At 29.3% G+C, this 13688-nt stretch overlaps 4 protein-coding genes across 4 annotated transcripts in view; 2 read left to right on the plus strand and 2 right to left on the minus strand.

Annotated features, from left to right (window-relative positions):
* Positions 1 to 369: 369 nt before the first annotated feature.
* LOC143194325 (uncharacterized) lies at positions 370 to 3922 on the minus strand. Its single transcript, XM_076401020.1, has 6 exons — positions 3788 to 3922; positions 3569 to 3732; positions 3080 to 3221; positions 2824 to 3030; positions 1010 to 1223; positions 370 to 941 (listed from the first exon to the last, which is right to left on the minus strand). Exons 1-6 carry the CDS (start codon positions 3839 to 3841, stop codon positions 754 to 756), a joined length of 969 nt encoding a protein of 322 aa, XP_076257135.1. The 5' UTR covers positions 3842 to 3922; the 3' UTR covers positions 370 to 753.
* A 517-nt stretch (positions 3923 to 4439) lies between these two features.
* LOC143194330 (uncharacterized) lies at positions 4440 to 5229 on the minus strand. Its single transcript, XM_076401025.1, has 3 exons — positions 5072 to 5229; positions 4938 to 5011; positions 4440 to 4867 (listed from the first exon to the last, which is right to left on the minus strand). Exons 1-3 carry the CDS (start codon positions 5171 to 5173, stop codon positions 4630 to 4632), a joined length of 414 nt encoding a protein of 137 aa, XP_076257140.1. The 5' UTR covers positions 5174 to 5229; the 3' UTR covers positions 4440 to 4629.
* Positions 5230 to 5563: 334 nt separating this feature from the next.
* Es2 (ess-2 splicing factor homolog) lies at positions 5564 to 7609 on the plus strand. Its single transcript, XM_076401021.1, has 7 exons — positions 5564 to 5794; positions 5845 to 5998; positions 6055 to 6391; positions 6447 to 6630; positions 6684 to 6871; positions 6993 to 7133; positions 7195 to 7609. Exons 1-7 carry the CDS (start codon positions 5648 to 5650, stop codon positions 7496 to 7498), a joined length of 1455 nt encoding a protein of 484 aa, XP_076257136.1. The 5' UTR covers positions 5564 to 5647; the 3' UTR covers positions 7499 to 7609.
* Positions 7610 to 7789: 180 nt separating this feature from the next.
* Nagk (N-acetylglucosamine kinase) overlaps positions 7790 to 13688 on the plus strand; it is a 73462-nt gene continuing 67563 nt past the window's right edge. Inside the window, exon 1 of the mRNA XM_076401024.1 lies at positions 7790 to 7846. The gene's annotated coding sequence lies outside the window, so the exon portion shown is untranslated. The remainder of the gene's footprint in view (positions 7847 to 13688) is intronic.

The following is a 13688-nucleotide window of genomic DNA, read 5'->3' on the forward strand; positions in this document are numbered from 1 at the left end:
ACATCATTGTTTTACTTTTCAATGTAAAATTACTCTGCTAATTCCCTTTTTCATCACCAATCACAATTCGATATAATAGTCACTGTTTTATATCAATACAAAATAGGCAGACGTCATTCCATGCCCAATTAGGCAAAAGGCATAGAATAAAAAACAATGTTTTGGCTTTGACATATAATATTGGCGAAAAAAAATCCCATTATAATTCAACTCAAGAAATATATTTTCGCATCCTTTAATCAATTAAATAATAATTTCATTACAAAATTTAATCATGAACTAAAAAAATATATATATAGACCCAAAAATCCATTTCCATATAAATACACAAAAAATGTACTTTATTATTATAAGAAATTAATTATTTCATTATTAATTTGACATTTGCTGTCGCTCATATTTTGTATTGAAATGATTTTTGATTATATGTATAGGACGTGTTTTGGCAAATCAACAATAGCTATTATGACTGGTAGACAACGACCAACTTGATTTTGAAATCCAATTTAAGTACATATGCATTAAAAACAGTAGCTCTGCAAAATAATGAAACGTGTTTTGATTTGCAATTTTTTTTCTAATTTAATATTTAGTACACAATTACAACTAATATTTAGAAATTATAATTATTTTACTTATTTTAATTATGTAGAAAATATTCTTATTCTAATACAATTTATTTACAAATTTAATATGCATTCTGTAATAGTTTAATATTTTAAGGATGCTACTTCTAACAATAACGGGAGATTTTCATTTGTCTTCGCAAGATTCTTCTATTATTATTGTCTCATCATCTTCATCGGAGCAAGGATCATTGCATGGAACTTCCGTGACATCTTCAGTTTGGTCTTCCTCACAAGATTCTGATGATTCTGTCTCGGCTGGTGATGGTGTTGTCACATTTTGTGTGCAAATATCCACAAACGTGGCTGATTTGACTAAAGAAAAATACCAAAACTGACTGTAGACTACTGTTCGAAGTAGAATAAATGAATATTATATTTACATCGGGCAGGTCGATATCCTAAATCGCTTAAACTGGGCTTCGCAATCGGTAGCGAATGGTCATCTTCGTTAGATGCAACCATATCAATCATATCCTCAACCGCTTCCTGTTCGAGGTCTTCAGTCATTACATGGCTTGCCCTCTTTGTTTTCAGTTCAACTATTTCTCCATTTATGTCGTATAAGTTACCTTCTGGAAGCAGAGCTTTAGTAATCTAAAAATTACAATAAAGAAAAAATGATTAATTATTATTATTATAGTTTATATTCTCTATATAAGTTTTAGAGATATTATAAAAAATATAAAACAAGTAAATAAATAGAAACACACAATACAAAAACTATATTGATTCCCAAAAAATTATAATATAGAGTAGGTATAAAAGAATAATACTAGTAGAGGACTAAGAAAATGAAGAAATGGAGCATATAGATATTTTAGACTAACCTATGAATGAATAATGAGTAAATTGACACAATCTAATTAAAAAAATCCACGAAATATTAGCTTCATTTAAAAATATTGTCTACAGAGATGAAGCCCCTCTAAATGGGCAAGATTTGTTATATCTAGTCACCAGGTTATTTGTCTTATGTCAAATGGTTAAGAACTGCAAAAAAATTCCCCTTTTAGAATAATGCTTTAGTACAGATTATCAGCCAAATAAATGTTAAGAAGAAAACAATAAATTTTTTAAAAATCTAAAAAGAGTACCAAATCGCCTGTAGAAATATTTGTAGACAATTAAAAATTCGCAATTTGGATGCCGCAGGAAGATTTGAAGAAGTAGCTTCTAAAATAACTGAAAGTTTGCTTGCTATGAAAGTTAGTCCCATTCTTTGAAGTGATAATATATATATATATATATATATATATATATATATATATATATATATATATATATATATATATATATATATATATATATATATATACATTATCATCAAAATATATATGTCATCGAAATTTGTGACGTCAAAACGTCGCATTGTTGCCGCATCAACTCTGACTTTTAGTTCAGTTTGGCTTTGACATTCAACAAAATTCTAATCTAGATAAAATAATTGAACAAATATAATTTATTTTAACATTATAGTACATCTGAAAGTTTAATATAGCATAATATGTACATAAAATATTTTCTAGGTTAGAGTTCTAACCTCTTATAACCATTGCTTTCAAGTACATTGCATACGTCTGACAACTGAACAACTTTGACAAGCTCCTTCGTTTACGTATTGGAACTAAACAGGCAGCATTGTGTCTCTTTTCAACTAGAATGCAATGAGAAGGAAAATATTTTCTGATACTAAAACGAGTTCACAAATTGTGGTAGGCAATACATTAAACATCGTGATGACGCATATACAAATAAACTTTGAATAGACTATATATAGGACACAGACACATTACATGCTAGCGATAGGAAAATTAAAAAAAACTCTTTATATTCCCAAAGTCATAGTTGAGCACTAATACACCAAAAAAATATTTTGACAATTGACAGTAATATTGCATTAATTTTATCTTAATTAATTGTATTAGCTTTATTATATTTACTTCGTCATATGATGTAAGTAAAAAGCAAGTTACCTTTCAAATATGTATAAAAATCATCATATGTAAGTCAACATACTTATTAAATGAAACAAAGGTACTTTTACATAAACTTTTCTAGTGAGGAACAAACAAAATAATAGATATGTGAATATACATATGTGCAAAAAAATTAAAAGTAACAACCACAAAGCATTAATAACGCAGTATAACGCTCTGTTGTAGTTATTTCCAAGAAGAAGGAGAACGAGACTTACCTTTGGCGGAACAATTTTTGGGCATGGCACTTCGGCGGGGAGTTTTCTGAAACCATATAACAATTTATCCTCTTGAATATTTCTATTGTAATCGTTCTGGGCCAATTTATAAGCGATAGCTAATGATACAGCATCGGCAGGAACATAATTAATGTTCTGTTCACATACTCTTTCATACGCTTTTGATACCTCAATTGGTTGATATCCCTAAATGTGAATTATTAATTATTTTTAATAAATTAACAATTTTCAATACCTCCAAATTAATGCAGGTAGCATTTGACTCTTTGTTTGTTTCATTGGAACATGACTGATCGTCTGATGGCGGAGGTATTGTTAATTTCTCTGGTAAGCAGATTTGCTTCGTAATTGGAGCAGGTTTAATTATAGTAGGTTTTCTAAAATATAGATTATTAGCTAATTATTTATAAACCAAAGCAAAGTCAACTTGGGATAATAACTATATAATATAAATATGATAACAGTGTCAAGATAATATTCTTTCAGTTCTGACAGTTTAATTATTTGCTTTTGACATTTGTTGTCACTCATATTTAGGTTAGGTTACAAATCCCCTAAATAATAAAGGTCTAGTTCTATTTATTTTAATCACTGTTTCTTTCTGATTAAATGAATATGTACTCTAATATTAAACAACAACATAGTCAACAAAAATAAAACATTAATAGAATATCTGGAATATGCCACCAACAGATACAAAATTATAAAAGTAAAATTAAAAAACCTGAAGCATGGGCCGTTAGATCCTGATCCATATAAAGGTAATGTCACTGATGGTCTTGGCAATGATTTTGGGCGTACTACCCATCCACCTGTTGATGGCAAAGTGGAATGACCACTGCTAAAAGGACTTAGTGCCTTACATTTCTCACAATATTGACTAGTTACCTAAAAATATATATGTACAACAATTATTTAATAACATATCTTATCCCATATATACCCAGGGAACAACAAAATACAGCCCAAGTACTACATGTACTAATTTGATGTACATGTTAGTGGTAATGTCACCATTGAAATAATATTAATTGTAAAACTCATAGTACCCTAACAAATCATAATTTATACAACGTCATATATTTACTATAATATTCCTAACTGTCCAATTGTTGAATTTTTCTGATATTTGTTTTGCATTATATCGTTGAATAAACATTAATGAGTTCAACGATCTACTCCAAACATAACTTATAACTACATATACGGGCATATATATTACCAAATAAAATACATTGAAATAATAAACGTCAGATCTGATATATTCCATAATAATCAACATGTTCATCCAGTTTTCATATGAAAATTGAATACGCTATAGAAACAAAAGGAAATATTTCATAAGAATTAGTGGTTTTATTAAAATATCATTAACAAAATAATAAAAAGCTAACATAAATATATAAACAAATTAATATAGTGCATATAGCAAATTAAAAGTACCATTTATATTCGCAAATTCGTAGTTGACCGCCTATACACCAAAAATATATTTTGATAATTGACAGTTATATTTCATTAATGTTATCTTAATTAATTTTATTGGTTTCATTCATCGCTTTTCACCTCATCCTATAATGTAAGTATAGAGCAAGTTACTTTTAAAATATTTAATCATATCATATAAAATTAGTGACAAATTAATTACTTTTACATAAATATGTTAACAATATTGCAAAAACAACAAAAACATATATACAAAAATATAAACAAGGAAATGTTGAAAATAAGACAGATTATTATTACAATAACATAAAAAATAATTTCAAAATAAAAGGAATACATTTAGTTAGTCTCCTTAATCAATTTAGGCATATCATCCACAACAGGAATCTTAGATTTATAACCAGGCAATAGCTCCAAAAGACGATGCATTTGATCGGTTATATCTCTTTGACTTTGGCTTTGTCTTTCAAGTTTGCTCAAAGCAATTTTTGAAGATGCATAACCAGTGTTAGCCAACTTATGAATGAACCCCAATATAGCATCTTCTGCTGGTTTGAACGCTTGCTGCAATTCAGGACTAATAAAAATAATAACAGTAAATATAGAAAATTAGTATAAAAGTGAACTGTTCATTTTTACTCTTTTACCTAAAGGTATTCTCTTCAGCAAAATATTCAAATGAATTTCCTCTACTAGTTGTCCTAACTGAGGCCTCTGATATCTAAGAAAATAAAATCAAATAAATATTCCTAAACTTAATATCACTATAATTTGTACTTACTATCGCAAACCCAAAAAACACCAAGATATATATTGTCGAATGATTCATATTGGTGAAATGGATAAAGTATGAGTGCAAAATTAAATATATAGTTCCACACATACATATGTAATTAAGTTCTAACTACCATTAAAACCAATTACACTAATTGTAAACCCCATAGAAAAATGCTTACCCAGCAATTATCGTGCATTAAAAAATAACCTTTGAATTAAGTGGCGACATTTTAAATAATACATAATAAATAAAACATTTGTTTTGTAATATATAAATATCCAATTTATTTTTTAAAACAATTGAATTAAACAATATTATTATAAAAATGCAAACTATACTACAAATTACCATGATATTAAGTAAATCAAACACATAAAATATCAATTTTATCAATTATATATTTGTCATAAATTTTATTTTTACATAAAATATCAGAAAGTCATAAATATAATATAAATAGACAACCAAAGAATAACGAGTATATTTTTAATTTTTTACAGATAACTCTCAATACACAGTTCATCTACTCAGATATGACAGCTAACCTACATTTCTTGAATGTAAAAAATTATAAAAACAATGAACAGTTTTGTGGAAAACAGTCCAGGAAGAAAAGCCCTGGAAATAATGGACAACGTTAACAAAGAGATTGTTTTTAAAAAACCACTTGGGATACCGAGGAAAAGAAGAAAAGTAAAAGTTTTAGATGAAGACACTTATGTAGAAGTAAGCAAATATCTTTTTAATTTTTTGTGCTTTATAAAGTTTATTTTTAGCAAATCGGTAATATAATTCAAAGAGACTACTTTCCTGATCTAGAGAAAATTAAAGCTCAAAATGAGTATTTGGATGCTATGGAGAAAAATGACAGAGTTAAATTACGTGAATTATATATGAAATACAGTGGTAGTAAACCGCCAACTGAACGAAGTAACTATAGTCTTCAATTAAAAATTATGAATATGTCTTTTATTATGCATTTTTAGTACCCAGTCCAGCTACATTCGAAACCCCAGCAAGTTTGCATAATCGACAAGAAGATATAACACTGGAAACTCCACAAGACGATAATAAAAAAGATGAAACAGATCCAATTAAATGTAAAATATCCTTAGATCAGTATTTGAATACTCACACATCACAAGATAATGACAATTTTGAAGAAATTCTTCAGGCAAATGAACAGAAACACCGAGAGAAATTTAAACAATTTTACAAAGCAGAAGATAGCAGTGACAATAACAAGACTACAATGTTAGCTTTACCATCTATAGAGCAACAAGCTGCTTTACCAGAGAGACCATTTAATGTTAATACATGGGGGTAAGGTATATTTACTTTTTATGTATTTTCATTATATATAATATTTCTTTTACAGGTATAGAAATAAGAACTATTTAATGTTTAACCCTGATGGTCAAGAATTAACTAAAGAACAAGAACTGGAATTATTAAGTAACAGACAACAAATCACTTATGAAAATACAAGATTAAGACTGAATCCTTTCAATGATTTAAGGAGTAAAGAAACGATAAATGAATTAGCAAAGACACAAGCAAAAGTAAGTTTAATTAATAAATTATATTATGATTACTCATTGATTGAATTATATAGGTCTTAGATGGGAAGATTGGTGTTGATGGAAAGGAGTTATTAAAACCAGAAACTCCAAATATTGGAGGTTATAGTTTTATCAGATCACCATCACCGTCTCCAAGTTTACTGGGAAGTCCATTGATGACTTGGGGAGAAATTGAAGGAACGCCTTTCCGACTAGATGGCAGCGATACACCAATATCAAGGTAAATTAACAATATATTTGATGACCAATATGGTATCTTGTGCCTTTTATAGTAGAGTATGTACAAAATTACAATATTCTTTATTAATAAGTAATATTAACTGTTTTGTTTTAAACTTTAGTAGATCACAGGGTCCTTCATTTAAGATTGCTGAACCGCCAAGGAGAGAGCAAATAGCTCTAGCTTTGGCTGAGAAAGCTGGAGAGAAAAACAGAGATAAGAAGAAAAAAGCTTTAGATGCCCAAAGAAAACAGTTTAGTTCGTACGTATATCAATATTTATTGTTTATAACTTACATAATCTGAATATAAAAATAATTTTAGGCCTTCACCACGTCCGAACTCTTCATCTATCGATAGACTAGCTACTATGTCACCAGCAGCTAAAAAACTTGCCTCTTCCCACTTAAAATTATCTGTAAACTCTGATCTTTTAAGAACAACTTATTCTGCCAGTCCTTCTGGATTCAAAACGCCGGTTGGTACACCAAAAACACCTACACCTAAACGTTCGATGACGCCAAAAATTAATCTCGGTATCAAGAAAGCAGAAACAAAAGAGGTGTCGACTGATGATTTATTGAAAATAAGCTTACCTTCACGGAAAAAAGCCTCAGACTTTTTTTAAACCTTTTTTTTATAAAAATATTGTGATGATTTCATTTTTAAGCTATGAAAGTATCAATAAGTATGTTTTTCTATTGTATAGTTGTACACAATAAAACAATGTTGAAGTTGATATATATTCACCAACTTATTAAAATTTTAAGAGGTACTATTTTATCTAATTTAAAATACTTTGAAAACTATATAAAGGGTGGATAATATTTATTAATGGAAAGTTGGTGCAACATTAATAAAACCTTGCTGTATTGCTGGTTGCATAAGGTACAAGAAGAAAATAAATAAAAATGCCAATTGTCAAAATAATTGCAGTAATTTAACATACGTTGTGAGGTGGATTTACTTTAGTTCGGTAAGTTTATTATGTTTACAAACGTTATATATAACAATAGTTTCTATTTACCATTTTTTAACATACTTCTCGTCGATTCAATCTAAATAATTGAAATAAGAATAAAATAAAATCGGCAATTGGATAGTAATTTATATCTGATGGATTAATAGTACTAGTAAATTGTATTAAATATTTAGTAAAAGTTGGGTTACATCAGTAAACACGTAAACGTAAAATACCGTATAATACGTTAATAACAAAAACATACCGCTGCACTCTGTATAAATAAAATTATAAATAAAGTAGCTTTTAATAAAAAGACCCATAAATTAGACCATTCAACTCAAATAAGTAATAAAATCGGCCGAACAGTACCGTTTTGTTTCGTTAAAATAAGAAATTAAAAGAAATGAATGCTTGTCGGTCCAAACAAATGCGCGGATGTCGCAGCCATATGTCTTTCGTTGCTACCTTACGAGGTGCGAATAAAATGTTTAGAGTTTACATTGAATAGGGAAATATTCGTTTTATGGAAATTTATGTGCATTGGAAAGAGACGCACAATCACATATGTCATGAGACAGTGCCGTATTTAATTAATAGAACAAATATCAAAAGTGGATACACATATGTTTAAAATAAGAATTGTAGCACGACTATTGAAGGTGTCTACTGTGATTTTAATTATATTCGTAAGGGTTTACTTGTAAACAAAGTAAGAGTTAAAAAACAAAACGGAGATACCATAAGCTTTTTGCCCAATCCAGTAAGGTCTAAAATCTTTTCAACTATTTCGCCAATAGGTGTTGATAGATGGCGCCACAATGTGATTTTTATATTTTTCAAGAAAACAATGTCAATTATAATTTTTAATATGATATATTTATAGTATGATTAACATAATTATATTTAAAAAATGGCGAATGATATGTAAAAATGTATTTGTCAATATCAGATAAAATCTTTAGTATATTTATACATTTTAAATCTTTTATTTTTTAAACAAGTATGATCTTAAGTATAATATACTAATATTAATATAATATACTAATTAATATACTATAAATATAATAATAAATTATAAAATAGTAAATATTTTTAGATCTGATGGTTAATTTCATAACAGGTATTTGATAAACGATTTTCTTGCCAAAAATGTTATTAAAACGAACTAATTTGATGCTTATTAACTTTACAATATTACAAGAAGAATCACAATCGACGAAACTATCCAATAAATTGTTTTGAAGTTTTGAAGTTTTCTTTTTAAGTATCTCATATTCAAAACGGAGTGTTTATAACTTTTTTAATGTTCAAAAATTTAACTAACGTACATCTGTCAGAGTGACATTACCATGACAACCACTACAACAACAACATATCATTATTAAATTTTGGTCATATTTCAAACTTATATTCCAAAATAAATTTGTTATTCGTTGCTCAGGTAAGAGGGCGGATAGCTGCACTAATATATTTTAGAAAAGTTTTGTAAAAAATACTCTAAGTAAGTAATGATAATTTAATATTCCAAGGCAATCAAGGTTTGTTTTTAGTGTTTTCTTTTTGTTTTATACATTTATATTCAACTAGTAATGTCTTATTTTTTTAATACCTTTCTCTATATATAACAATCACACCCACGACCAACACATATAGTAGGAAATTTTATTTAGTGAAAATTGAAGTGTTGAAATAAAACAAACGACAAATGACGAGAATTTTGTCGGACCATTGACAGATGATAATGTCTTCCATTATCATCAGTCCAAACATTCCCACGCCTGGCATTACTCAGGTACACTCTCAAGTACCACTCTCGAGAGCCATCATTAATTTGACATTGAAACGTACATGTGACATTGCCTTTTTAGCATAATAAACGAGTGTTTTTTTTCTGGTTCGGAATCATTGCCACCCAAGGGCAATTCTACGTATGATTTATTGCTATTTGGGCTTTGGGGGTAAACATAAAATAACCATTACCTTAGCTGCATTATCACTGTTTATGTTTCGAAGATTTATTCGGTTTAAAATATAAACTCAGTTTGTACTAAAGAGATTAGATTAAAATAGGTATCTAAACAATTTAAGTTTGAAAGGTCTGTAGTGTAAAATATGGTTGAGTTGTAATTTTAATTTGTTTGAAATTTTTATTAGTACCTTGCTAAGTTTTGTTTTTTTTGTCGAAATAAGGTTGTAATTGATTTTACATTTTTGACTATAAGAATTATTGTTAGGTTCTTGAATGTACTCTGATCATTTTCCTACCAATATGCTTGAAGTACTTATAGTAGTAAGCAGCTTATAATGGTGAATTCTGAATTACACAATCACTTGTTTACCAGTAATGCTTCGTGGAATATAAAAAAAGAAGCAGCAACGAAGAATCACCTATTTTACTGGTCAAGAGCACTTTTACTAGTTGTTTAAATGTATACTTCAAATTTTCACCAATAAATATGCCGGCTTGATGGCACAGTGGTAAAGGCGACAGGACGGTCCTCTTACTCTTGCGATGGTTGTCGGTTGGAATTCTGCTGGGGCATGCTCGTAAAATTTATGTTTGTGATTGTTTAATATTTGTGATTATTCTAGGTAAGAGTATAAAATCCGACAAGGAAAATGATCTCAGTCACGCCAGTAACCAGGCTGGGTAAGACCAGATGTCTTCAGGGATGATTTCTAAATTTGGTCACTCGCCAGTCAATAGGCTCATTGCCGAGGACCGTGGTTCGGAGCCTACGTTAAACAACAGGCTCAATCCAGATAAAACCTATTTGGTAAAAAAGACACTCAAAATATACCAAAAATGTAAATAAATAAAAAGATATTTTTATTATCTATTTTTTACTAGATGTTTATTAATGTTTAAAGAGTAGATAAAAGAAAGAAAGTTACAAGCTGATGAAATGGTTTTTTTAAACATTCTTAGCAATTTGGTACAAAAACAAGACAAAATTCTAAATTTAGATAAGCGCTGCTGTCGTACAAATGTCATTCAAAATATTTTTTGCCAAGTTACGGCTGTTTGAAAAAAGCGAGACGTTTTTTCAACATATCCGATTTTTTTTAAGATAGTAAGAATCCAAATTGTGTTATAGTTTTACTTTGTTACAAAAGCGCGTGTCAGATTTTGTTTTTAGATGTCGCGTCACTAAAACAACCATATCTTCGAAAATATTTGAAAATTTGAAAAATCTTCTTGGAAGCATTTTCTTACAAGGTTAAGCTTTGAAAATATTTTTAAAAAATCGATATTTTCAAGTTTCTAAACTAACAGGTTAATTGAAAAGTCCTCGGCCTACCTTAGTAAAACACATTTTTTGGCAAAGTTAGTATTTTTTATTCGATATAATTCCCTTCAAGGGTGATAATTTGCCTGAAAATAGGCCCCAGTTTCATCGATCACTTCTTCATTCGACGAAAACTTCTTCCCGCCAATCTGAGAACAGGAAATAGTCACTGGGGGCCCGATCTGGAGAATACGGTGGATGAGAAAGCAATTCGAAGTCCAATTCATGGATTTTTGCCATCGTTTTCACTGACATGTGACACAGTGCAATGTCTTGATGCAGCAGCATTTTCTTTTTTTTTAAAGGCGGTAAATTTTTCGGCGATTTCGTCCTTCAAACGGTCCAATAACGTTATGTAATAGTTGCTAGTCGGGAGGCCCCCACTTTGCACAGGGCTTTCTCATACCCAAATATTCGTGAATGATATGATGTACACGTTCATTTGATATCTTTAGAGTGTCTGCTATTTCATTCAGTTTCAATTTGCAGCCATTCAAAATCATTTTCTGGATTTTTTTTAATGTTTCGTAACAACCTCTTTTGATTGATTTTCCTGGGCAGTGTCCGGAAACTCGGCATTAAGCCAAGTTTTTGCTTCAACTGTATTGCTTCCCTTCAAAAAGCAATATCTTATCAACACGCGAAATTTCTTTTTATCTATATATTTTCTATTTTCTATATATAAATGCTATATTTATACACGCATCTTTTGAGGGTTAGAGTTAACAAAAAAATATATGTATTTAATTCTAGTAGCGCTATCTATGTGTCGGGCCGGGGACTTTTCAATTGACCTATTATACGATACGTACGAACAGTTACAGTGCTTTGGAATTCATTGGATAAAATTTAATTGTTTGAAATGTCAATTTTTCTTTAAAATCGTTTTTTTTTGGAAAAATAACTTTTATTCCTGGTAAAATAAATACGTTGCATTGTTACAAAGTTTTGTTTTTAAAAATTAATCACCTAGTCGATTAAAATTGCACCAAGCGTACCTAATGAAAGATGTAAAGAAATTAATTAAATTCTTCTTTCCTTGTTATTTTTAATGTTTATGATCTTTCTACATTACCTGCACAAGAAACAACTTCCGAAAAAATCTGGAAACGTACCGTCATTGATTAATCGTAAACAATCCCATCTATTCCGAATCCGAACTATTTAATTAGCCATCAAGCGCCGGGGGCGTCCGTGTACGCGCTGTGTGCGTGTGACTGAACCATTCTAAAAAATGAGTCCCACTTTTCAAAAATCTCGCCCGTTATTAATTCTCATCCAAATGATACATTTCGTGTTTTGATCGAAGCTGTTGCTTCAATCTGGAATTTATAAATCTCGCTCAGTCTTCGGCTTAAATAAAACAATAAGAAAAGTAAAATATGTTTTTCTTTGAAGCCACTCGGCGAACCGTAAACGAAATGCCAAACGAGATTTAGTATAAAAACAAATGGATAAATGAATATAAATTTAATAAATTTGTCATGAACGTAGGGAAAATCGTTTGAAGTCGATGAAATATGTCTTGAAAAATTGGAAAAAAAATCGAATGATATATTTATAATTCGATCGGGATCATCCGAAGGTGTTTTCGTTGCGGCCGATTTAAACTGCACGGAGGTCGGTCAACGTTTCTTAATATTTTCACCTAAACAATTCCGCTCTTTATTTTTGATTGTTTGTATTCCGTAAAATTGTGAAATCGTATTTTCAATGAACGCTGACAAGATAAAGTTAAGGGGGTATTCTAGTCTAGAGGCATACATTTTACATATTTTTTCAAGTGAAATAAAAGGCCGTCTTTAGGGGTGTCGGCCGGCGAGAAAAATATTGATATATCACAAGAAAAAATTTTCGAAAAAAAAAACATTAAAATAAGCTTTTTGCCCAATCCAGTAAGGTCTAAAATCTTTCCAACTATTCCGCCGATAGGTGTTGATAGATGGCGCCACAATGTGGTTTTTATATTTTTCAAGAAAGCAATGTCAATTATAATTTTAATAAGATGTTATATTTATAGTATGATTAACATAATTATATTTAAAAATGGCGAATTATATGTAAAAATGTATTTGTCAATATTAGATAAAATCTTTGGTATATTTATACATTTTAAATCTTTTATTTTTTAAACAAGTATGATCTTAAGTATATAAATATACTGTAAATATAATAATAAAATATAAAATAGTAAATATTTTTAGATCTGATGGTTAATTTCATAACAGGTATTTGATAAACGACTTTCTTACCAAAAATGTTATTAAAACGAACTAATTTGATGCTTATTAACTTTACGATATTACAAAAAGAATCACAATCGACGAAACTACCAATAAATTGTTTTGAAATTTGGCACATTTACTTCTTTTTAAGTATCTCGTATTTAAAACGGAGTATTTATAACTTTTTTAATGTACAAAAATTGAACTAATGTACATCTGTCAGAGTGACATTACCATGACAACCACTAGAATAATCTCCGTTGATATGGTAAGATTTGCAAAAACTGTCATTATTTATTTTCAATCAGGGGTGTGCAACTGCAATGGTAAGTAGTGGGG

This window comes from Rhynchophorus ferrugineus, unplaced genomic scaffold, assembly GCF_030347505.1.
Source record: "Rhynchophorus ferrugineus isolate W39M unplaced genomic scaffold, kcgeb_rfMv2 rfM3, whole genome shotgun sequence".
NCBI lineage: Eukaryota > Metazoa > Arthropoda > Insecta > Coleoptera > Curculionidae > Rhynchophorus > Rhynchophorus ferrugineus.

Excerpts from the sequence above, each read along its gene's own strand:
- LOC143194325 (XM_076401020.1), bottom strand. The coding sequence starts at position 3,841 with ATGTACATCAAATTAGTACATGTAGTACTTGGGCTGTATTTTGTTGTT. Across the intron at positions 3,733-3,787 it reads TGTATTTTGTTGTTCCCTGG|GTAACTAGTCAATATTGTGA; the intron begins GTATATATGGGA and ends ATATATTTTTAG. Across the intron at positions 3,222-3,568 it reads TCTAACGGCCCATGCTTCAG|AAAACCTACTATAATTAAAC; the intron begins GTTTTTTAATTT and ends TCTATATTTTAG.
- LOC143194330 (XM_076401025.1), bottom strand. The coding sequence starts at position 5,173 with ATGTGTGGAACTATATATTTAATTTTGCACTCATACTTTATCCATTTC. Across the intron at positions 5,012-5,071 it reads TGTTTTTTGGGTTTGCGATA|ATATCAGAGGCCTCAGTTAG; the intron begins GTAAGTACAAAT and ends TTATTTTCTTAG. Across the intron at positions 4,868-4,937 it reads GCTGAAGAGAATACCTTTAG|TCCTGAATTGCAGCAAGCGT; the intron begins GTAAAAGAGTAA and ends TATTTTTATTAG.
- Es2 (XM_076401021.1), top strand. The coding sequence starts at position 5,648 with ATGAACAGTTTTGTGGAAAACAGTCCAGGAAGAAAAGCCCTGGAAATA. Across the intron at positions 5,999-6,054 it reads TAAACCGCCAACTGAACGAA|TACCCAGTCCAGCTACATTC; the intron begins GTAACTATAGTC and ends ATGCATTTTTAG. Across the intron at positions 6,872-6,992 it reads AGCGATACACCAATATCAAG|TAGATCACAGGGTCCTTCAT; the intron begins GTAAATTAACAA and ends TTTAAACTTTAG.